At 38.8% G+C, this 25,850-nt stretch overlaps 1 protein-coding gene across 3 annotated transcripts in view; it reads left to right on the top strand.

Annotated features, from left to right (window-relative positions):
• Positions 1-23,902, top strand: part of Crebrf (CREB3 regulatory factor) — a 50,925-nt gene extending 27,023 nt beyond the window's left edge. For 2 of the 3 annotated variants that reach the window (XM_015492611.2, XM_048815390.1), the window contains exons 5-9: positions 8,214-8,408; positions 9,959-10,148; positions 11,516-11,589; positions 12,529-12,651; positions 18,262-23,902. In XM_015492611.2, the coding sequence (XP_015348097.1) occupies positions 8,214-8,408; positions 9,959-10,148; positions 11,516-11,589; positions 12,529-12,651; positions 18,262-18,377 (698 nt within the window). In that variant the 3' untranslated portion in view covers positions 18,378-23,902. Of the gene's footprint in view, positions 1-8,213; positions 8,409-9,958; positions 10,149-11,515; positions 11,590-12,528; positions 12,652-18,261 lie in introns of those variants that run through there. The other variant, XM_048815394.1, reaches the window with a different exon arrangement.
• The last annotated feature ends 1,948 nt before the right edge of the window (positions 23,903-25,850 follow it).

The following is a 25,850-nucleotide window of genomic DNA, read 5'->3' as shown; positions in this document are numbered from 1 at the left end:
ATTTTTTAAATAATTGGTGTGAATTTCAGCCTTTTAAATTTATTAAGACTAGTTTTGTAGCTAATTTATAATCTATTCTGGACAGTATTCTTTTTATGCTTGACAAAAATGTGTGTTCTGCTGCTGTAGGTTGGATTTTCTATGTGTGTTTTTTAGGACCATTTGTTGTTTTTTTTTTTTTTTTTTTGGTCCTGGGGATTAAACTAGGGAACACTTGACCACTGAGCCATATCCCAGCCCTGTTTTGTATTTTATTTAGAGATATGGTCTCACTGAGTTGCTTAGTGCCTTGCCATTGCTGAGGCTGGCTGTGAACTCAGGATCCTCCTGCCTCAGTCTCCCGAGCCACTGGATTACAGGTGTGTGCCATCGCGCCTGGCCCATTTGTTTTTTAGTGGTTTCCTGATTGATATTCTGTCTGGACCATCTGTCCATTTTTGCAAGTGGGTGTTTAAGTCCCCTACTGTTTTATTACATCTGTTTCTCCTTTCAGTTATGTTAATGTTTGCTTTATTTTAGGTGCTCTGGCACGGGTACTATATATTAATAATTGTTTTACCCTTTAGTTTTTAACTGAAAGCCTGTTTTGTCCAAGTATTATTCCCCCACCCCAGGTCTTTTTGGTTACAGTTTGTATGAACTATCTTTTTCCATGTCTTTTAGTTTGCCTTCATTTATTTATTTTTTGTGGTATTTATTGGGGATTGAACCCAGAGCCCTGTACATGCTAGGCAAATGCTCTACCACTGAGTAGAGCTACATCTCCAGTCCTTGCATGTGTTCTTAAAATTGTGGGGTGTGGTGGCACACACCTGTAATCCAAGTGTCTGGGGAGTCTGGGGCAGGAAGATTACAAGTTTGAGATAATTTAGAGAGACCCTGTCTCAAAATTAAAAAAAAAAAAATTAAGGCTGGGTATGTGACTCAGTGGTACACATGCCCCTAAGAACAATCCAAGTACTACCAGCCAATCAACCAAACATCCAACAACCAACAACAACAACAAAAAAAATTAAAAGTTAGTCTATTACAGGCAGCATATAGTTTATGCTTGTTTTTATTCATTTAGCTACTCTAGATCTTTTGATTGATATTGATAGGTAAGATAAAGATTTACTATTGCCATTTTGCTAATCAATCTTCTGACTTTTTTGTTCTTTTGTTACATTCTTCTCTCTTCCTTTGTGATTTGTTGATTTTTTTTTTCCCTAATGTACTTTGATTCCTTTATCATCTAATCTACTACAGGTTTTTTTCTTTGTGGGTATTATGAAGCTTAGTTTGTCTTAGTCTTTAGTTTGTTTTAAACTGATAATAATTTAACTTCAACTGTATATAATAACTCCATTTTAACTTTGATACTTTGTTTTTGATGTCACAGTTTACATCCTTTATATTTTTGAATTCATTGACATATAGTTGTTTTTAATAACTTTGCCTTTTGACTTTTGGGCTACAGATAAAAGTGTGATTTACATACCACTATTTTAGTATCAGAGCATTCCAAATTTGGCTATATTCCTACTTTTACACAGTGAGTTTTATATTTTCATATGTTTTTGTTGTTAGCTAGCATCATTCCAATGCAAAGAACTCATGTTCATGTTTTTCATAAGACCCATTTAGTAGTGATGAATTCCCTCAGTTTTTGTCTGGGGAAGTCTAGTCTTTATTCCTGAAGGACAACTTTTCCTAGTATTCTTGGTTGACAGGGTTTTTTTCTTTTAGCACTTTGAATATACTATCCTCCTGTCTTCTGGCCTGCAAGATTTCTGCTGAGAAAACCATTGGTAGTTTATAATGGTTCCCTTGTATGTAACACAGTTACTTTTCCTGTCTCAAAATTCTTCACTTTAAATTTTTAGAATTTAATTGAAATATATCTTTTTATTTATCTTTTGTATGTGTTTCTTTGATTGCAGTGTATCTTGATGGGAATCTTTTATTTTTAATCTACTAAGGTTTTTGAGCTTTACTGATCTAGATGTTCATTTCCTTTTGTAATCTGTGTCTGTCTTTCTTTTTTTTTCTTTTTGGTACTGGGGGTTGAACTTAGGGCACTTTAATCACTGAGCCACATCCCCAGCCCTTTTTATTTTTTATTTTGAGTCAGGGTCTTGCTAAGTTGCTTAAGGCCTAAGTTGGCGTCAAACTTGAGACCCCCCTGCCTCAGTCTCCCCAATTGCTGGGATTACAGGTATGCACCACTGTATCTGGCTAAGTCAGTGGTTATTCCTTTAAATGAGCCTGCTGCCCTCCCCGTTTTTTCTGTTTCCTCTGGTATTTCTGTAATAGACATATTGTTTCCCTTGATGGTATCATGTAAGTCCTGTTATGCTTTCTTATACTGTTTTTCATTCTTAATTTCTTCTTGTTCCTCCAACTGGGTAATTTCAAATCACCTATCTTTAAATTCATTGATTTCTTTCTTAAGAAAGAAATCAATGATCAAGTCTGCTGTTGAAGCTTAGTGTGGAATTTTTTTTTTCAATTTAATTCTTTAGTTCCAGAATTTCTGCTGTTTTTTCATAGTTTCTCTTTGCTGAATTTTTCATTTTTCCCATTTGTTATTTTCCTGACTCATTTAGATGTCTGTCCATGTTCTTCTACAGTTTTCTGAATTTATTTAAGATAATTATTTTTAGTTCCTTACTGGGCAGTTCTTATATTCCCCATTTATTTTGGGTAGTTACTGATGTCTTCTTTTTGTTTCCTTTGGTGGTATTCTATTTTTCTGATTATTTATAATCTTGTGGCCTTGTGTTGGTGTCCATGCAGTTGAAGATGTAAATACCTCTTCAAGCTTTACAGACTGGCTTTGCCATGAAAGCGCTCCACTGGTCAGCCTATCCAGAAACAGAGGCTAGCTGGACAGGTCCATATGTGGCTTGCTGCTGGAGTCTCATGGTGGCTAGCCTGCTACTTGGGTCAGTGGGCAGATGGGCATGATGGCTGGGTCCGTGGGGATCAGCCCTGAAACCTAGCTGACCTGGAACAGGGATGGGCATGGGCCCTGGGTGTCTATAGAAGCCATCCCAGCACCTGGAGCCAGGGATGTGGGGCTGCTCTGGGTCTGTAGCCTTCAACCTTTTTACACCCCTGATACTAGGGATAGAACTTAGGGCTTCACTTATGCTAGGCAAGTGCTCTACCACTCAACCACATCCCCAGCCCTTTTTACTTTTTATTTTGAGACAAGATCTTGCTAAGTTGCCCTGGCTGGCCTCTAACTTGCAGTCCTTCTGCCTCAATCTCCTGAGTGGCTAGGATGACAGGCATGTGCCACCGTGCCTATGTCCTTTCTTTGGTTTTTCATTTTTACTTGTGTTTATTTTATTTTTGAAATAGGATCTCACTGATTTTCCCAGGCTGGTCTTGCACTTGTGATCCTCCCCTCAGCCTCCCAAATCGCTGGGATTACAGATGTGTGCCATCATGCCTGGCTCTCCTTTAATTGACTTTTTTTAAAAAAATGTTTTTAGTTGTAGATGGACACAATACTTTCATTTCATTTATTTTATTTTTATGTGATGCTAAGGATTGAACTCATTGCCTCACACGTGCTAGGCAAGCGGTCTGCCACTGAGCCCTTGATTGACTTTTATCTCCACTTTAAATTCACTGTCAGTCTTTTCACTTGGTTCCATCTTGATAAATGGGTTGAGAGTTGAAGTCCATGTAAAGAGGTCACATTGACCTCTTTACGTGTAGACACGTAAAGTGACAATTGTAAATTGTCGTATTGTAAATTGATCCCTATTTCCATTTTGTCAGCCTTTTTGACTAGCATAGAAAGAGGGAATATATTTTTGTAGTTGGTGTCCTGTCATGCCATATTCCCTTCCTTGTTCCTCATAGCAGAACCCTTGATTATGAGCTTGTTGTTCTTAAGCAACCAGGCAGTGACTGTGCATTATCTGGCACTTAGCAGGGTCAATTCTTTTCTTGGACCTATTTAATAATGCTACTGAATGTGTGGAAGGTGTTTAAATCATCATTTCCAGTTGACTTGAAGTAAAACCCTTTTGGGTAGTATTACTTGGTCAACTCTCTCAAATGTTAATGAACAACATGCTTTAATCATAAAATTAACACATTTTTGTGATATTATTTGGGTTTTATTCACATTTGCTAATGAAAATCTCCTCTTTTCTTGAAATAAAGAGCTAAACAAGCAACTTCAGGGATATGAAAGTGAATTATTGGTGAGAGAAAGAAATTCTTTGAATCCAAAAAAGTAAGGATAAACTTCCTTCCCAGTGCTAGTTTTAGGGTGGGCTGAGGGTTGAGTGTGCAGCAGATGGTTTACAAAGGCCCTTTTGTGGTGACTCGCTCTCTGGATGCTGCTTCTTGGCAAATGGTTGCATCAGTTCATGAGCCTGTACAGTTCCAGGAAAGGTGCAAAATGGAGTTTCAGTGCCTATTCTGGACTGACTGCCAAGTTTTAATAGAGCCTATTCTGTGGACAGGCTACAACTGTTAGGAGTCATGAAATTACATGGTTCTAAGACTAAAAGTGGGGCCCCTAGAGTGAGAGTTTGTTTTGTAATCCCCACTAATCATTTTCACAGTTGACTTTACCAGCTTAATGGCAGTAGTCTGCTAACCACAGATGTTTGATTAGAATTTAAATGGTCTTCTTGACTTCCTTTTGATAATCATATCAAGAAGGAATGATATCTTTACAGTGATATAGCAAATGGAAATAGAAAAGGGCTTCATGAGAAATGTTGCATTCAAAAATTATTTATTAAATAAAGGTTTTTTTGAGCTGGGTGTGGTGGCCACACCTATAATCCCCTGGTTCTGGAGAGGTTGAGACAAGAGGATCACAAGTTTTAGGCCAGCCTGGGCAGTTTAACAAGACCTGTCTTAAAATTAAGTTTAAAAAGGGACTGAGGATGTGGCTCTGTGCTAGCATGGGGGAGGTTCAATCCCTAGTACTGGAAAAAAAATTTTTTCAAGTATCTACTTTGGGTCAGGTACTGTGTGTATTAGGTATTGGCTATACAGAGATAAACAAAACAAACATAATCCTTGTCTTCATGAAACTTAGAGTTGATATGGGGAAAGGTAATTTTTCTCCATAGTTTTTATATTAAAAAATGGATGGTTTGAGGCAACAAATTTAGTGTGTGGGGGGCAGGGAAATAGGGATAGAGAGAATAGGAGAGAGAGAAGGATGGTGAATTTTTGGTATTTGCTATTAGAATATATTAATGTACTGAGTTGGAGAAAACCAATGACCCTTAACTACTTTTGGGGAAAAGGCTGGATGTGTGTGACTAAATAATACTAATAATTAATAACTAATTTGGGTAAGGCAAGAAGAAATGAAAATCTTCCTGACTCTGAACTCAACATAGAATGTGAATAAAATCCATTCAGACCATGTAATGAGTTAGGCACAGAGAAAGCAGGAAGTCCACTTGGAGGTAGACTCCGTCAGTCATGTGACCTGACTCGGACTTACCTCTGCTGGATCTTGTTACCCCACCATGAGTGTGTGTGTTTGTACAAATGGGGTCAACAACCTCTTCCTTACCAGGTTTTTAGAAGCTTCAGATGAAACATATGAGTACATTAAGTGAGGGAGACAATATTTTGCCATCTGAGGAGAGGCAAAAAAAGATGCTAGCTAAGGGAACATATAGAGTATCCAGGAACAAGTGACTCAGCGGGGTGAGGCCAGAGGATTGCCAGTTCAACATTAAATTAAAGGGCTGGGGTTGTAGCTCAGTGGTAGAGCGCTTACCTAGCAAGCATGAGGCACTGGGTTTGATCTTCAGCACCATATAAAAATAAATTAAAAAAATAAAGATATTGTATTAATATTCAACAAAAATAAATAAATTAAAAAGCTCTGGGAATGTAGCTCAGAGGTAGAGACGATCCCTGGGTTCAATCCCCAGTGACCCCCCCCCCCCCGAAAAAAAAATCCAGGGGATGGATTGCCTGGGAGCTATATGAAAAATATCTCTATGCCTTGGGCTGTGCTAGACTTGTGGACCAGAAGTTGTGGCCATCAGTAGGTAGGTAGAACTCTTTTTTTTTTTTTTTTAATACCTCTGTTGAGGCATTCCTAGCTTAGTTATTAGCTTAGTTATGGTAATACAGTGTGCCCCTTGTGCCTTTTCCTAAGCTGGGTTGATATCTGGAACAACAATAAGTCCTTTAATTTGAAATGAAACATAAGCACAAGTAAATAGTTCAAAGCTTTATGTGTCTGACAATTTTTTAAAAATCAGACTTTTGGGGGCTAGGGGCATAGTTCAGGTGGAGGGCCTACCTTGCATGCATGAAGCTCTGGGTTTTTGATCCCTAGTACTGAGGGGAAAATTCAGACTTCTGAAAATGGTTATGTCACTCAACTAGTGCATCATTTTAAAAGAAGAACCTAAGGTTCACTGTCAAACTGATTGCTATATTTCTTTAAAGTACCACATGTGCACCAGTATATACTTCACAGGTTTGTGAAGTATACTCTGTGGTGTTCAAACACTAACAAACCACCTAATGACGTATTTCTCAGATATTTCTTACTGTTATTAAGTGGCACATAATTGTATCATTCATGCCAGAATTGCCACAAAGATCTTGCCTTGACCTTTGCTCAGAAAATCACTCTGCTTTCCAAATTCATCCCTTTTTTAAAGCCATGGTTATGGAGTATAATGTTCAGTCAGATTCACTCTTCTTGCAGAGTGTGCTCCTGTGAGTTTTGGTTTTCTGCAGTCCTGGGTGTAGGTCTTGACAAACGCACGTCATCATGTAGCCACCTCCCCAGTCATAACACAGGATGGTTTGGTCAGCCCCCAGATTCCCTTATGCTCCTTTACGGCCATCCTCTTCCTCCATACCCCTCCTGGCAACCACTGTGACTCTGGCTTTGCCTTTTCCAGGATGTCATATAAATGGAACTATACTCCTGATTGATTCCTACTTTGAAGAAAACTTGGTAAAATTCTGAAATTCAGACTTTTCTCCCAAAACAAACAGATGCCATCAATTTCTTAGTGATGGTCCAGAGGAGTCTTGGTTTTTAGCAGGAAATGGTTGTTTTGCTTGGCTAGTGCTGCTGGTTTCCCTGCTGCTTCAGGTTTGGATGGTGTACATGCTGTGCGTGGTCCGCCCTCTGTCCCACGTACTGAGCACTGGAGAGTACACCTCCTTCTCTGGGGAACTTTAGGTATGTAGGGCATCCTGTATTGGGTCTAATCAACAGATGTAGTAGCTTACAATTAAGTATTTTCTGAAGCTTCTTATTAGTAAACAAAATAGCTCCTTTAAAAGTGAAGTATCTGGGTGATGGTGGCACACACTAGTAGTCCCAGCTCCTTATGAGGCCCAAGCAGCAGCAGCAGCACTTGAGCCCAGGAGAAGACCAGTGTGGGCAATGGCTAGATCTCCATCTAAAAAAAAAAAAAAAAAAGTGAAGGAAATATATATTGCTTCTACTGAAATATTAGCTAGAATAGGCATATAAGTTTTTATTTGATAGTCTGGGTGAGAATTGTCTTTTGTACGTTTCCAAAGTGGGGCTGGGTGGGTGGGTAGAAAACCATTGCTGCCTCAAAAATCAGAAGAATACACAGCTTTTGGTTGGAGATGTATTAGATATATAAAAGCTAAAAGGAGGACATTTAAAAAAATCACACTATAGCTTAGTTACTAGTTATTAGCTTAGTTATGGTAATAACTAAGTTATTAGTTGAGGTAGTAGCTCAGTGGTAGAGTGCTTGCCTAGCATATGTAAGACACTGGGTTCCATCCTCAGCACTATATAAAATTAAACAAGTAAAGGCATTTTGTCCGTTTACAACTAAAAAAATTTAAAACACACACACACTATAGTGTCTAAGTACATTATCGATTGGAGCTTTTGACATTCCTGTAGCTGTGTTTGTTCTTTCAATCCCATGTGAAGGTACTAAAAGAAGTGTCATACATCAACTTAGAAAAACCAAAGAGAAACCTAACAAAGATAAACAGTATAGTTAGCTATGTGTCTTAATCTCTGATATTTTATGAATTATAGATTTACCTTTTGAGTTACTTTATAGACCTGATTTATAATCTTTGATATGCCAGTTATGTTTTCAGATGAAAGGATGTATCTCAGCTTACAAATAGAAGGGTCTTTTTATTTGTACTGATTAGTTTATTGAAATTTAAGGTGCTTAACAAATTGGTGGGGCCTTTTTTTTTTTAAGGCTATGAAAATGATTCTGTAGAAGACTTGAAGGAAATGACTTCAATATCCTCTCGGAAGAGAGGCAAAAGGAGGTACTTCTGGGAGTATAGTGAACAGCTGACACCATCACAGCAAGAGAGGATTCTGAGGCCGTCCGAATGGAGCCGAGATACCTTGCCAAGTAATATGTATCAGAAAAATGGCTTACATCATGGTAAGAGGGGGGGATTGCAGTAAAACTTTTAGTGTTGCTAAAAATGAGGATACTGAACCATGATGCCAGTGTGCTTTAGAGTCTAGCACTCCTGAGCCCACTAGAGAGTAGTGTCTAGAGCTGTCCCCAGGCTGAGGGTGCCTGGGAGGCTTCAGGTTCAATGGATTCCCAGCACTGAAAGAAGAGGAAGAGGAACATTACCTAGAGAGATGGCATGATGGTGTGAACAGTTGTTTCTAGTCCCTTCTTATTCTACTTACCACCATCTAGGAGGCTTGTGGGCCCTGGCCTGTCACAGTCACTATAACCAGAAGCATTGGTGAGAAACAAATGGCTTTAGCATCTCTCTATTCTGTACTTTTCTGGTCTCCAGACTTGAATGTAATCTGGGAAACTGGAATACCAAGGTGGTGGGGAAAAGAGAAGGAAAGAAGAGAAAGGGTGGTTGTGGAAAAGGGTGGAAGGAAGAGTTAAATGGTAGAAATCGAAGACATTTACAATCTAAGGTCAGATTTTGAATTGTGAACTAAGAAAGCTGTAATTAAGTAAGAGTTTCTTCTGCAAAAGTATTTTTACAGTAATTCAAAGTTTTTACCCAAAGAAAGGCAGAGAGGGGAAGTACTAGGAAGCTTGGTGTTCAACAAAGACTTTAGTGTTCATTCAGGCTGCAGATTTAAGTCACAAGCATTTTTGAGGATAGGGATTTTATCTTAAGAGTATTTGTGCCTCATTTGCCCTACCATCAGCACCTGGAGACTCTTCTCTCAGTGAATAATTGTGTAATTTTTATATTCAGATTGATTTGCTACCAGATATGAAAAGGTAAGTCTACGAGGTGCTTGTGATGAGCTCTAGAAAAGTTGTTGTTAATATTTTAGGAGTTTAGAGGACAGAGCCATCCTTTTTGCCTGGAGTGATAAGGCAAGACCCCTGGATTCTCCTGTAATGTTATGTATCAAAGCAGCTGAAGAAGAGCTTTCAAACATATTCTTTATTTCCTGTTGGATTTTTAGTCTGACACACAAATGTATATGTCTGACAAAAATTTCAGTACTAGCCTCAAAATGCCTGGGTTTGGGTAAAATGTACAAATTCTCTTCTGACCATATGTTATATCCTATCCTTGATTCTTGTCTGTAGTTGAACTTGAACTTCATTCCTGAGATTTGAGATATTTAGTACTATCTTTCAAAGAGTTAAGAACCTGTTATCCTGAGGCTAAAACTTAGGGGTAGAGAAGGACTTGGAAAAGCTTGAAATTGCCATATTGCTCCCATTTCTGTATGCGTGTGTGTGTGTGTGTGTGTGTGTGTGTGTGTGTGAGTTTCTGGAGATGGAACCCAGGGCCTTATTCATGCCAGTTCAGTGCTCTGGCACTGAGCCATACCTGCAGCCCACCCGTATAGCCAGGGGAAGGAGAGAAGGCTCACCTCTCTTGCTTAGGTTGTTAAACATGCCAGGACTTCCAACATGAAAAGGTGATGGTGTAGTAGGTGCGGAAAGTGTTCACTAAAATAATCTAACTTAAATTTCTTTTAAACTGTCTATAGGGAAATATGCAGTAAAGAAGTCACGGAGAACTGATGTGGAAGACTTGACTCCAAATCCTAAAAAACTACTCCAGATAGGCAATGAGCTGAGGAAACTGAACAAGGTGATTAGTGACCTGACTCCAGTCAGTGAGCTGCCCTTAACAGCCCGGCCAAGGTCAAGAAAGGAGAAGAATAAGCTGGCTTCCAGGTACATGCTGATAATGTTCACTCATGTGAATCAAGTCTAGGAGTGAGATTAGACCCCAGGCTTTAGTAGGAGAGGTGACCTTCAACTCCATTCAGAAATATTTTTCTTTTGTAAATACTACAATGAGAATATTGTGTTTTTTCCTGTTAAAGTAAAAAATGGCATTTATGCTTTCTGGAAAAGGTTCTAAGGTGGAAGAGGTGAATGGATTTCAAGTGCATTATAATATAATAATGTTTTTTTTTTTTTTAATTTTTGTACTGGAGATTGAACTAAGGGATACTCGACCATTGAGCCACATCCACAATCCTACTTTGTATTTTATTTAGAGCAGAGTCTCACTGAGTTGCTTAGCACCTCACCGGTGCTGAGACTGGCTTCGAACTCGAGATTCTCCTATCTCAGTCTCTGAGCTGCTGGGATGACAGGTGTGGGTCACAGTACCTGGCAACAATGGGAGATTTTTATAACTGTATTTTCTGTTTGCTTTTTTTTTTTTTAGTAAATCAGGTTTATTGAGGTATAATGTAAAAGTAAAATTCACCCATTTTAATGTATTATAGTACAAGTTTTGACAAACATATCCAGTCATAACATTACCACCACAATCAAGATATCAAACATTTTCATCGCCTTAAAAATTATAAAATTCTCTCATCTTAGGCTCTCACCAGCTCTGCTCTGTTTTCTGTCCTTACAATTTTGCTTTCCTTGAATGCCTTATAGATGGAAGATTATGTAGCTTAGAGTTTGGCTTCCTTCATATAACATGATGCATTTGAGGTTCATCCATATGGTCTCATGGAGTAATTGTTCTTTTTTATTACTGAGTAATAGTCCTTTGCAGGGACATACTACAGTTTCCTCTGTTTACCATTTGAAGGGTCTTTGGGTTGCTTCTAGTTTTTGGCAAGTATGAATAAAACCACCATAAACATTGACTTACTGGTAGTTTGAGTGAACATAGGTTTTCATTTCTTTTGGATAGATGACCAGGTGTATATGTTCAACTTTGTAGGAAACTACCAAACTGTTTCTCAGAGGAACTTCTATGTTTTGTTTTACATTCCCACCAGAGCAGATGGGGCACTACTTGCTTCACACCCTGTATAGTACTTGGTATTGTCAGGTTTTGTTTTACCCACACTTAATAGTTGTGTATTGGTTACAGCTTTATTTCTGAATGAGTGCTAAATTTTAAAAATTCAGTTAGATGATTATAATAAGTGTGTTTTATAATTCAGTTCCTTGATACACACTAGTAGGCAGTGATCTTTGGTTGCTATTAGAAAATGTCTGACAACAGCAAAAAAGTATATTCCAAATATTCTCTTAAAAAGTGAACTAATAGCTCCTTCCTTTTGCAGAGCTTGTCGGTTAAAGAAAAAAGCCCAGTATGAAGCTAATAAAGTGAAATTATGGGGCCTCAACACTGAATATGGTAAACCTGAGTATTGAAGAATTTGATTAACCCTCTGTGAACTTTGCTGACCACCGTTTCCCTTTAGTTTTGTTGTTGTCTTTCCCCATATGCTGCCCAGTGTTTGGCTAGCTGCCTTTGTGTTCATCCATTTAGTAAGCCACATGCATGCTTCATTCATTCTTGTTCTTCTCCTGGCGGGAACGTCTGCATCTGTGGCTCTGAGCCAGATCTCATGTCTGGGCTAGTAGCTGGTCCACTTGGACCACAGTCCTTTCTTCTATAATATAATGATGCTGGATTAGCCAGTTTTGTTGTCTGGTGTTAACACTTTTCTTGAATTGATTAATGGTATTTTAACCTCTGTGTGGATAGTTTAGATCCATGTTTCCAATTTGATTGCTCATTAGAATGTCTGTGTACGTGTTAAAATACAGATTTCTAGGCTTCTCCCCAGAGCTTCTCCATTGAAATAGAACCAAGGAATCTATATCTATACATCTCTATCTATCTATCTATCTCTCTGTATATTTTTGTACCCGGAATTGAACCCAGAGATGCTTTACCACTGAGCTATATCTCCAACCTTATTTTTTTTTTTTTTCCATTTTTGAGCAGGGTCTTAGGGCCTTGCTAAGTTGCTGAGGCTGAACTTTGAATTGGTGATCCTCCTGCCTCAGCCTCCTGAGCAGCTGGAATCACAGGTGGCCCCACTCTGCCTGGCTGGGAATCTGTATTTTTGTTACTCCCCAGACTACGACTATGACTCCTCCTCCTCCTCCTCTTCTTCTTCTTCTTCTTCTTCTTCTTCTTTTTTTTTTTTTTTGCAGTGCTAGGGATCAAACCCAGGGTTAGGGGCAAGTGTTCTACCACTAAGCTATGCCCCTGTATCTGTTATTACATCATTAAAAGCAATTTCTTCCATGTTAGTGACATAAAGTATTTTGTTCTGTCTTACAGATAATTTATTGTTTGTCATCAACTCCATCAAGCAAGAGATTGTAAACCGGGTACAGAATCCAAGAGAGGAGAGAGGACCCAACATGGGGCAGAAGCTTGAAATCCTCATTAAAGATACTCTTGGTAAGAATAATATTAGATAAATTCACAGCCAGTAATAACATGTAGATAATATGATTGAAGGAGATATTAAAAGTTCTTTAAGGAAAAACTCAAGTGTTCTCATAATGGTTACTCTTTCTCTCTCTCTCTTATTTTCCTATGCTGTGGTTTGAACTTGAGCCTCTTGCATGCAAGGCAAGTGCTCAAACACTGAGCTACACCACATCCCATAGTTACAAAAAGAGTGATTTTGTCTTTTGATATTTAGTATTCATAAATGACTACTGTCTGCCACAATTTGTAATTTAGGTTTAAACACTGAACTGTGTTAGTGCCTAAGAAAGAACTTGTAACAACTTGAACCTCTGTGGGGAGAAGACCCTGAGCTGCAGGCCTGCAGCTGGCACTGTAGTGGGGCATCCTTCATTGCTTGCATGTCACGGGCTTCTAGCCACCTTGGTTCTCTGGCTTCCACCCTGAACAGATGCACAGTGTGGGGAAGAGCAGAGAGGCAGGCACCCAGAGCCACGCTGATGGGTAGCTGGTAGGGAGGAAAGAGCAAGCCAGTGTCGACAGAAAGAATGTACAGGAGCAAATCACCCTATGGATTGTAGCATCCCAAGGGCTTCACATTCAGTCCATGAAAATCTAAAAATCAAATTCATGCAACAAAAGGCTTATATACATCTCCTCTTTTCTCTTTCTTTCTCCACCCCTCCCCCTGCCCCAGCACTGGGGATTGAGCCTAGTGACACTCTTCTACTGAGCTACATCCTTGGTCCTTTTGATTTTTTTTTTATTTTGAGGTTAAGTCTCACTAAGCTGCCCAGGCTGGCCCTGTGCTACAATCCTCCTGCCTCATCCTTCTGAGCAGTTGGGATTACAGGCTGTGCTTTGTTCCCTCCCTCTGGGATTCTGTTTCTTTTTCTTTTTCTTATTTTTCTTTTCTTTTTTTTGTGGTGCTGGGGATTGAACCCAGGGTCTTGTGCATGCGAGGCAAAACTGAGATATATCTCCAACCCCCCTGTTTCTTTGTTAAAGCACTATTTTTTGTTCCTCTTGTGTCCTGCTGAGGATGGAACCCCGGGACTCTAACATGCTCAACATGCAATTTGCTACTGAGCCATTTCCCAACCCATTGTGTTCCTTTTAATTTGGTTTTAATTCCAGGAATTAATTTTTCCTTTTATTCTAATTATTTTTTGTATTCTGTTATCTTATTTCTGAGTTTTTCTATTTCTGGTTCATTTTCTTTCATGTCTTGTGGTATTTTCTTTACTGTCTTTTAATTCATTTTGAAATACTAGTATGTTATATATGATTTTCATCCAATTCAAGGTCTTATCTAGAGGCATCTGTTCTGTGTTTGCAGAAATATTTTTATACTTATATATTTTTTTCATAGAATACTTTTATGGGATTCTAAACTTGATATTTTTCTGTTGCTCATTTATATGCACAATTAGCTTTCCTGAACGTTTTTTTTTTATGCTGGGGATTGAACTCGGGGGCACTCGACCACGGAGCCACATCCCCAGCCTTATTAGAGACAGGGTCTCACTGAGTTGCTTAGTGTCTCAACTTTGCTGAGGCTGGCTTTGAACTTGTGATCCTCCTGCCTCAGCCTCCTGAGTTGCTGGGATTATAGGCGTGTGCCACCTCACCAGGGCTAGCTTTCCTGAACTTTTAAAAAGAAGGCCTGGGTCAGAATACTTTTTCTAGCTTTAAAGACTGCCCCCACACAGACTTTTTTTTTTTTTGGTCAAATGTTTAAAACCAGGCCAGCTTGCTTTCTGACATTTCTTTTTTTTTTTAGAGAGAGAGAGAATTTTATTTATTTTTTAGTTTTTCGGCGGACACAACATCTTTGTTTGCATGTGGTGCTGAGGATCGAACCCGGGCCGCACGCATGCCAGGCGAGCGTGCTACCGCTTGAGCCACATCCTCAGCCCCTATGACATTTCTTATTCTGTACCTGCCATCCCCACTTTATTTGGACCATCTCTTTTATATCTTTTCTCCTATCTTGCTTAATTTTGGTTCCAGCTTCAGAGGTTTCTTATCGGTACTGGAAGAGTCCTAGAACCTGGAGTGTGGGCCCTTCCATCTTACCTTAGGTTCCAGGCATTCTCCTTGGGTTCACTGTTGAGCTGGCCAGAATCTCACAGCTCTACCTGCAGTTCTCAAGCTGGCCCCCTGTGCTGTCCAGTGAATTACAGATTGGCTATTAGACTTCTTTTGCTCTTAAGTACATGACTTCTTTTGGGTCAGCCCATATAAAACAGATAATGATGTCACCATGCAGGTCTTACAGCTTTTGGTAGTTTTTTCCCATCCTCTTAAATGTTGGGATATATGGGGATACCTTGAAATTTGTCAGTGTTTTTTGTGGATTTGTTAAGAAACAGGGTCTTACTGTGTGGCCCAGGCTGGCTCTGTTCACTTGGACTCAAGTAATCCTCTTGCCAGCTGGGAACACAGGCACACACTATCATGGCCAGATTGGTTGTTCTGTTCGTTTATGGGGAGATGGAGATTAAAAATCTCTGCTGCCATACAGCTACCTTCTCAGAATTTTTCTCTGCAGTAACTTAAATACATTGCAATTTTTCATTTTTTCTTAAAGATTTGGAAGAATATTCTTTGAAACTATCTGGCTACAGGGTTTTTGTGATTAACTCTTTGAAAACTTTTCTCTATCTTTTATGATACATAAAAAATTATAGCCTCTTTTGGAGTCAAGTTTTGATTACTAATTATATATTCCTACAAAATTATTCACTTCCTCCAGGCCCTCAAGTTTATTAAAATTGAGCCAAGTAGATCTCATCTTTTTTATTTCCTCCATATTCATGGTTAGTGCTTCATTTTTATTCCTTATTTTGTGTCTGTTGTGTCCTTCTATATTTCTTTATGAATTAGTTAAGTTATTCTACTTTTCCCTGCAAAGAACCAACTCTTGAATTTACCAATTCTTATAATTTTTTGAGTTATTAGATTCTTAAGTCATTTTTTAAAAATTCTATATGTTCATTAATATAAACAAAACCTCTGAAAATTTCTTTTGACACTTGCTTTAGCTCTTCATCCTAAAATTTTTTTACTAATTTTTTTAATTTGTTGATAGACCTTTATTTTATTTATTTATATGTGGTGCTGAGAATGAAGCCCAGTGCCACACACGTACTAGACAAGCGCTCTACCACTGAGCTACAACTCCAGCCTCTCCATCTAAATTTGATTTGCATTGTTTTCTGAGTATTTGGAAATTTTAGGTTTGATTTACTTTTTTACCAAGAATTTTTGGAGATTTAAAATTTCCCAGAAGGTCAGAATTATTACTTCTTTAGATTGTTTTTATTTTTTTGTAGTTGTAGATGGACAGAATGCCTTTGTTTTATTTTTAAAAATTTTTTTATGTGGTGCTGAGGATGAATCCAGCGCCTCATGCATGCTAGGCAAGCGCTCTGCCACGGAGCCACAGCCCAGCCCTACTGTTTTAGTTTTATTACTTTCATTTTTCATTTATGGAGCTTATCTATATGATCAAGTTTTAAATGTTCTGTGGGTCTTTGAAAAAGAAGGCATATTCTCTGCTTTATCAATGAGTCCTATACCTCCCCCTTTGTTCTCATGGGGAGTACCCCCCTTTGTTCTCGTGGGGAGTCCATTCTGCAGGGGCTCTCACAGGTGGTTTCAGTTTTATCTCACGTTTTCTGTGTTTTTGATTTTTGAATGCTGAGTTGCTTGAACAGGCTTCATTACTGATAGATCTTCATATGGATTATAATTTTTATCATTTTAAAGTATACTTCTGCATAGTTCTGTCATCAAAAGATCTGTTAGGATTTGTTTATGTGACCTTTTTTGCCTTTTTAAATTGTTCACTCTATAGTCCATTATTATGGTTTCACTTTTGTTTGTGTGCAGTGATAATTTATGAACTTTATTTTGTGTCTTGTGGGTTGCATTTTCACTAGAATATAAAATGTATACTTAATTTTTTCTCCTTCCCATTTAAGATTTTAATCGTTCACTGTACTGTTGTGTAGATCTTTATTTCATTCAACTCAGTCCATCAGTTGTTAATATTTGTTTTCTGCTCCTGTCTACATGTATTTTGGGGAGAAGGTATTTGAAGGTAACTTGTAAGCATCATGATTATTTATTCCTATTTCTGCATGTATCTTTTGAAGATAAGAGCATTCTTCTACTCACCCACAGTATCAATATTATATTCAAGTACTTGAGCATTGATGTAACATTAATAAAGAGCTGATATTTGCATTTCCCCATTTGTATCAGTAATGTCCTTTGAGCCAGGCAAAGTAGTACATGCCTGTGATCCCAGCAACTCAGGAGGCTAAGGGAGGAGAATTGCAAATATGAGGCCAGCCTGAGCAACTAGGCAAAACCCTGTCTCAAAAAGGACTGGGGGCATAGCTCAGTGGTAAAGCATCCTAGGGTTTGATCCTAAGTACCCCCAAAATAAAAATAATGTCTTTTGTAGTCTTTAACCTACTTCAGTCTTCTCATCTTTTTAAATGAAAAGTTCAAGTAGTTGTTTTTTAAAAAACATTGCTAGCATTTGAGTTTATTTGCTTCCTTATGGAAAGATGCAATTTCCTTTTGGAAGGATTCATCATATTTTCTCTCTATAATCCATTCATCTCTATTCATTTAGAAGCACATGGTATCAGTCCTGTTACTGGTCAAGTTAAGTATGATCACAGGGTTAGAAGGTATTCTTGATAGTTTTTACCTTATCTTTTGATTTCTTTCTATGAGCTATGACTAAATATATTTTCCTCCTACCCTTTTGTTTTTCTTAGTACTCTTATTTACTCTTTTTTTTGGCGGGGGGACCAGGGATTGAACTCAGGGCACTCTACCACTGAGCCCCATCCCCAGCCCTATTTTGTATTTTATTTAGAGACAGGGTCTCACTGTGTTGCTTAGCACCTCACTTTTGCTGAGACTGGCTTTGAACTCTCCATCCTCCTGCCTCAGCCTCCCAAGCCCGCTGGGATTACAGGTGTAAATTTACTGGCTTCTCCTATTGACTCTTAATACTCTTATTGACTTTAAGTATATCATAGCTTTGCCATAGAAGATCCAGAAGATAAAGTCACCTCTTTATGCTGCTCCTATCTTTTTTCCCTCATCTCTTCCACTTTTTCTTAATTACTTTTCTGTAAAAAAGAACAAAAGAATATCTTTTGGTTCTATAGCTTCAGTTGTGCGGGTGAGACCTACCTGAGGAGCAGGTGAGGATAGAGCAGTTGGGATGGGTGTGGGTGGAGGCTGGGGGAAAAGGGAAAGCAAGGGCAGTGGGCGTAAGAGGTATTGTCCCCTGACAGGCTTTGAGCCTGGCTTTGTACTGTTATAGCTTGTCATCTACCCCACTTTAAGATGTTGATTAATCACTGTTCCTGGAAATTCTTGGTTTTGACTCTTCTAGTCTTAAAATTATAGACCCAAATTTGATGGGTGGAGTGGTTTTCTCGGAGTAGAAGCAGCAGAGCACCTACTTGGGACCAGTGTCAAGCTGAAGACCACACCTGACTTCCCTTTCCTTTCCTTGATGTTCTCTCCATTTCTGGGTCTAAATGTACTTTGTATTTTCTTCAGGTCTCCCAGTCGCTGGGCAAACCTCAGAATTTGTTAACCAAGTGTTAGAGAAGACTGCAGAGGGCAACCCCACTGGAGGCCTTGTAGGACTAAGGATACCAACATCAAAAGTGTAATCAGCCTCGTTGGACCACTGGTCAGAAATGTCTGTTTTTGTCACATTATCCATTGTAAATTTCATTCTGTTTTGCATGTCAGTTAGCATTATGTAAACATTTATAATTAGGTTACATTGTTTTAAGAACTTGTAGCATAAGTGAAGCATGATCCAAAATACTTGATTATTGCATTTTCAGAGCGTAAACCATGGTTAATCGGCTACTGGCATTAGAATTGAAACACACGTGCAGAATGCAAACACCCGTCAGAGCAGAACATTGTGGAGGCAGGAGCGTGTTCATCTGATGCCCAGCGTGGTGCCAGGCTGTGCTCTGCACCACATAAAATATTGAGGAAGCATTTTTTAAGCAGTCCGTTAGATTGTTTTTAGAATTCTGCTTTTTGTTCTAATTTTCCACAACCATAAATCTCACTTGTACATGGCACACCCAGCACTCACACCAGTGTGCCATGTTAGATGTTCATTTTCAGAGCCCAACATGATATATATAATATATATAGATATATATATATATACGTAAATATATACGTGTCTGTGCAAGTAAGAAAAAAAGCATATTCTTTGTGCCTTGTATTTTGGGGAAACTATAAAACTGGTAATATTTTGTATGATGAAAACCCTAATGAGGAAAAATAAGATATATAGATGGAAAAATTATGGGGTTTAAATGTTTTTTTGTTCCAACTCTTTTTCAGATTTTTTGAATGTATATAGGACTATGTTGAAATGTAGATATATGCCACAGAGTCTGTGTATTGTATAAAAAACAAAACAAAAAAATAACAAAAAAAAGATGGCTCTAGAAAAACTCATATTTCGGTACTTGACCGGAAGAAGACAAATACTTGCACATTATTGCGATTGTTTTATTTTTTGTACCAAAGACAAATGCAACTGATATGGCAAACTGCCAGTCTAAGTAAAGTTTTGCACAGCTTACATGATACTGTATGAATGTATGAAAAAAAGGAGAAAAAAAAAAGAAAAAATTAAAAGGTCAGGGTTAGGGATCTTATTGAACTGTGAATTTTATTTCTGTTTGGGTCCAATTATCTACAGAAGGAGCATCCATACATACAAATGTTATTTTGCTGTTCCTCTAGTTCGCTTCCATAGTAGATAAGTTGGTGGCCATCTAGGTATCTGTAAGTCTTTTATTTCTGCACTTATTGTAGGAAATTTTAATATATTTCATTTTAGTAAGCTATTGATAAAATAGTTTTTGACTTTGAAAATTAAAGTTTATTTAGCTTATTGTAGTATACTTCCACCAAACAACCAAAATACAGATTATTTTTATTGTATTATGTATATATGTGTAAAGAAAGACAAAAGCTAAAAATATCTAATTCCTTAGTTGCCACTTTTCCAATTGATGTATTATTGTGCATGTAATATTTTCAAAGATCAACACAAGCTTAAAACAAACAAAAAAATTTATAGATTTTTATATTTTTGTACAGGTATTTTCAGACTAGCTTCTTCAGACTTACATGTGACTTATTCTTCTATCGTTTCTAGAATTGAGAAACATTAACACATTTAGTTTTTAGGTGCTCTTTTTTGCTCACATAAAACGGCTTCACTAGTCAGTGTTTTAACTGTTCAAGCTTTACCTCTTGAAAAATCTCTTCTATCAAGGCAGCATTATACCCTTCCCCACAGAACTTTCCCTTCTGTCTCTCAGACTGTTCTATTCTCAAATTTTGCATTTGGAACTCTGAAAACTGGTGGCTTAAACACTATATTTAAAAGAAAAAACAAACATTTAGCAAAAAAAACAAAAAACAAAAATAAATAAAAATAAAAAACCAAAAATTAAAAAAGCCTGAAAATTTCAGACCTACCTACTGAAAAAGAATCGTTTTCTTCATTACCTGTAATAGACTATATTCCTTCATTTTACTTTGTCTCTCTGGTACATTTCCTTTTCTTCCACTCCCTCACCTTCCCCATTTGTAAGCTCTGGCACACAAGGGTTACATTCTGCAACATACAGTGACAGCCTGCTCTGTTGCTTGCTCGCTTCTTTGACACCATGAAACATGAAGCTGGGAAGGACTGTCTGACACTTTAGCTGGACTGTGGTGCACAAGATTTTCCTGCGTTTGGTGAAAATGCACCTGGCTAGTGCGTTCACACGAAGCAGATGATGAACTCAAGTCTCATAGAATGTGAGTTCATCGTGTGGGGTTTTTCCTTTTAGGTGGGAGAAGGCAAAGCACAGGTTTGCAACTTGGAGGTATATGAAGTCTTGACAGTGTGTCTGGTAAATTGACCAGACATATTTTGTTCCAAAATATGGCAGTTTTGCAGTCAGTGAAAATTGCTTCATGATAGCGATTTATCTGGCAAGGTTTATAAAATTGCCCCTTTCTAGCTGCTCTCTTAGGAATTCTGGTTTTTGATACTTTTTTCCTGTCTGCAAACCAGAATTTGATTTTTTGGTCTTGCATTTCAAAAAAAAAGAATAAAAAAAAAAGACTTTGAATCTGTTTAGTAGATTCCATATCCTTGCATTTCAGTGTTTTATATGTACTACTTAAGTTAAATAGTTAAAAGCTTTTAAATAGTTGAGCTTTTTAATGTTGACACTTTATTTTGTACCTATTTATATTTGTATGTATATCTTAGAAAAGCACTTTGTTAAAAAAAATTGCATTTTATATGATTCCTGCCATTTGCTGCTAAATCTGGGCTGGTCAGAATGCTGCAGCGATACTTGATCTAAATAAAAACCTGGCAGTAAAATGTAGAGTGAAAGTTAAATCCTCTTGCTGTTTTAACTTTATCATAAAGATGACATAGGCAAGCTGTGCAGCTTTACATTTTAACCAGGGGACTCTGTGGCATTTAAACCGTCTAGAAATGGTTGTACTTTAATGCCAGTAATAATCTGCTTCCTCTATTGTCATTAAAATATGTATGTTTAGTGTATCACACAAACCAATCTTATAAGGTAATGTAAAAACCCCAACAGTTGTACATGTTCTGTTTTTGAAAATTGTGGTGTGTATTTTTGGGTGAAGATCATTAGAGAAGATCTCTCTAAAGGTTTTCTGTGCTCATACATGGTATACAGATTGCTCATAATGAAGTCCAGAATCTTACTTTAAGTGAAGGCATTGTGAATTCACCTCAAATAAACCCATTGTTCCAAAAGCAATGATAAACGTTGACTCTAGTACTATTATGATTTTCAGAAAAAAACAAAAACAAAAACAACTTTCTTCCTAGTTTCAGATACACTGGATTCTTTACTGAATTTGTCTCCATGAAAGCATGCTGTCCAGTTGCTCTTGTTAAGATACTGTCTGCGTGTTGAGTTGGGTGCCACACCTCCTCAGTCAGTACGATTGCTTTTTCTGCTGCACCATGTAGGATTCTTGTCCTTTCCTCTGCCCTCCATGACAGATTATGATGTGGCTTTATATTGTGCCTTACTTGTACATTTACAACTCCATGTCTCCATTCCCTTCTACTTCCTAGACTTTTGACCTTTTTGGTAAGAGAATCTGAGCTGTTACAAAAGCATCATGAAGGATTTTCAGATGGGTATGGTTTCATATTCCCTCTCTTTATAGTTATTTTATATTTGTATGAAAGACCAGTTTTAAATGGTCTTTGAATAAGAGAGGGAAAGGGTAGCAGTAACTTCACTACATCCCCTTCCTCTGACTTTCATGGATTTCTCATACATCTTCTTTCTGATGCTTGACTTTATTTGCGTCTCAGCAATAGTCTGCATTTAGAGAAAGGTGTATTCAGTTCATCTGCTTTCATTTTTCCAGAACTTTTTAGGAGAAGAGTTCCCATTTTGTTTGTTTTATACAACAGATGACAAGTCTCTTTAAAAGAAACAGAAGAACAGTACTTTTGAAATACAATGCTGTTAGTTTGGATTTCTTTTTTTTATATATAATATTCATACAGTTATATGATGTTTGCCTTCATTAATAAAGCTGTTAGTTTATTCACCAAAATGTCAAGAATGGATGTGCTTTTCTTTATTCCATACATTTAAAATATTTTAGCTGCTAAGATTTAGTTAACTTTGTAAGAAATGAATTCAAGTTGCCTTCAGCAGGAATTAACAAAAACTTACGTTCCCTGTCTATATTTTATATAGTCTTCCTAAAATTCTGTTCAAGTATTTTCTAGTTAATTGTGTAACAGAATGTCAGCATCTCTCCAAATCTTGAAACTTGAATTTTGAGAATGCATTGAATTATGCTTTCAGTGTTAAAGTAAAAGGTTTCAATTATCCTTCTGGTGAAGTCTATTGTGGAAAACATTTCCCATGGAACTGAGGCCATTTCCACAACTTTGCACAGAACTGCAGTCTTGTTCTTCCCTTGGATCATGACAAATAAGTCTCACACAGTGCCGTAATACTTGTGGATTCTTTTGTAATCTTTGTAATCTTAATAAGGGCATTATGAGAAGATGACTCCATGTTTTTTAATATTTCAAACACATTGGGATATAACAATGAATGTCAACCATAGGAGTGGTTGTTTTGTTTTAAGGAATCAGTGTGTCGGGGAAAGATGGTGAAAATGTACTACTGAGAGGAGCACTTCCACGGCAGGGGAGACTGTGTGTTGAAGCATGGTCCCCGTGCTGACCTGTACGCTGACGGAAATTGTAGGAAACACACCTAGGGACTGAACTATGCCAAATTGCCATTTTTGTTTAGAAAAGAGAGATTTGGAGTGGTCGCGAGGGAACAGAGCCTCACGATGACCTCCAGATAGTATTTTGAAGACTTGGTTACTCATGAGCCCGGAGTGGGTATTCAGTGTGCCAAGTTTGGGTGGACCAGGCTGCCTCTTTCCTAGTGATGGAAACAGTGGTGTTGTGAGCTGTCCTGGGTGACAGGAGCGAGACCGGGTACTGAGTCTTGCCCTTCACCCTTTTTTTTTTTTTTTTTTCAGAACCAAATAACAGAAACGTGTGTATGTGTGTACTGTATCTGCCTCTCCACCCACTGTTACGACACTGTAATCCGCTGCCTGCTTTTTGACCTTCTCTCCCCAGGATTTGTCTTGTAGCTTAGCATTTGTGGTCAACAGTAACACTAGGGCTACCAGCACAGAAGTCACAAGAGAAGAGTGGAAAGGCGAGAAGTCAAAGCATTCGTTTCTACACTGTGGCAACCTCTTTTGCATAGTTGCTTAGGATCCAGTTTGTAACGCTATCATGAATATTCTGTAGTTTTTGTTTATTTTTCCTGCCCCCCCCACCACCTGGAGCTATGACACCTTTTATTGGATTCAGTCTTGTCTCTTGTCTGGAAAGAATTTTGTCTTACTGACGCATGAGCTGTTTAAAAACTATTCTAGTCAATGTTGGTTAATAGTTGTGCAGTTTTTCATTTCAGATGAGAAGGCTGTGCCAAGGCTGTCCTTGCTTTCTGTCCCTTCCCTTCCCACCCCTGGCACTTCCAGTCAGATACAGATTCATCAGTGTATGCAACACCCTTTGTAATTTAAAATAAAAAAAAAAGATGAAAAGGTTTTGGATTGTTTGCCTCATATTTTTGTCCTTGCTTCTCTCCTGCCTTTCCATTGCCTCCCAAGAGGACCATCCACTCCTCCACAGCCTATCCCAAAGCAGTTCCCAAGTGCGGAGAGCAGGGAACCACCTGCTACCTCTCTTGGTAGTGTACAAGGAGCGAAGTGATTTTTTTTTTTACACTTTAAACGGAGTTTTCAATATTTCAGTGATACTCAGATATGACATAGATTTATTGATATAAACATTTGTGTTCTTATAGTTTTAGGTCATAGTTTATACTTAATTAGTTTTGATTTGGGGGGCAAATGATTTCTCCAAAATATCCAGGGTCTCTCCTGGTTTAAACATTGGTGTTGGAGTGTTTAATTATTCTGATCTTTAGGCTAGGCCAGGCATGTACAGAAAGCCTAAAGCCACTAGCCAGAGTGTCGCCTCCATGGCAGCATGTGCTCCTGCAGCTGACAGACCCTAGGTAGCGTTTAACTTTGCCAGGAGTTGTGCAAGATACCAGGCTGTAGAGCGACTGAAGGGGCCTCCCAGAGCTCAGTCAGCCCAGGCGCAGGCCACATGCAAGGACCTCAGAGTTTTACCAGCGACTGGCAAGGGCACTAGGCTTCACACCAGTGAACATGTTAAGACTTGACATCCTGCTGTGATTGACAGGCTAGACCCTTTTACTTTAATTGAGTGACACTGGGGTCATCAGGAAGCAAAGTAGACAGGGCCTCCCGTGAACTGGTTCTTCCCCAGGACTTTTCTCTCAAGACCACCGTGCACAGGAGCCTCCTGGTGGTCCTGGAACATGAATTGGGTGAGCAGGTCAGAACAGGCCTTAGAAAACAATTTACTGTGGGTCACATCCAGTTAGGTAAGTCCTTTGGTAGTTCCTCCCCACTGAAGGTGAATTTGGAAGGAGGTGAGTTTGTTAGCTACAGTGCAGTGAATGATTTGAAAGAACAGGAAGTACACTTGCATCCCAGCTAGAAAGTAGAAAACAGGAAGGTCCTCCATGTCCTGAGGGGCGGGGTGGAAATCCTCCAACCCCTGCTAGGGAGCTCTGCTGCTGCTCTCAAGACCAGTGAGGCTGGGTGGGGGTCATGTCCATTTACAGAAGAGCAGGCACGACTCAGCCGAGCTGCGTGACAGCCCAGTCCTAGTCACTCAGGGACGATTCACACTGCTCTCTGTTGGACCAGGCCAAGTCACAGGCAATATTTGGAAAGATGTCTGTGTAGGAAGTAAGTAATGGGCTTAGACTCTGAAAATCAAAAGGAATTAAAGCCCAAACCTAGCAGATGTAGTAACCAAAAGCCAGTCTCGGGATCAGTGCATAAAGGTAAGAGGCAGAGCAAAGAGAGTTGGGAACAATCGGTGACGGGGTTTGCAGGTCACAAGATTGTGCACCTGCCCCTCAGTAATGACCTCCAACTCAAGGGCACAGGAGTGGGTCCCTTGGTGAGAAGGAAGTGTGTTGGGAGTGAGGAAGGGGGGCTGTTTTCTCTAGCTGTTGTGTGGAGGTGCAGCCGAGGCCACTGATGGATGGCACAGAGATGTCTCACCAGGAGCGTGGTGGGAGGGGCCGCGGACAGGGGCACCAGTGCTGGCTCTGGGTTTCTCCAACCTCCTCAAGAGGAAGCTGCCTTTTTTTTTTTTTAATTTTTTATATGTACTTTTAGTTATCAGTGGGCCTTTATTTTGTTCATTTATTTATATGTGGTGCTGAGAATCGAACCGCGTGCCTCACACATGCTAGGCAAGTGCTCTACCACTGAGCTACAGCCCCAGCCCCTACCTTTCATTTTCAGTTAAAAAATTTTTATTAAGGCATTATGATCACCTGTGACTGTGGGGTGTGCTGTTATGTTTGTACGTGACACACAGCGACACAGTGTGTCCGTTCGTCCCCAGCACCTCGCCTCCCATTCCCTCCCTCTCAGCCCTCTTTCTC

The sequence above is a fragment of the Marmota marmota genome, unplaced genomic scaffold (genome assembly GCF_001458135.2).
Source record: "Marmota marmota marmota unplaced genomic scaffold, marMar, whole genome shotgun sequence".
Taxonomy (NCBI): Eukaryota; Metazoa; Chordata; class Mammalia; order Rodentia; family Sciuridae; genus Marmota; species Marmota marmota.
Note: the sequence above shows the minus strand (reverse complement) of the source record. Positions and strands in the feature narration are given on the sequence as shown.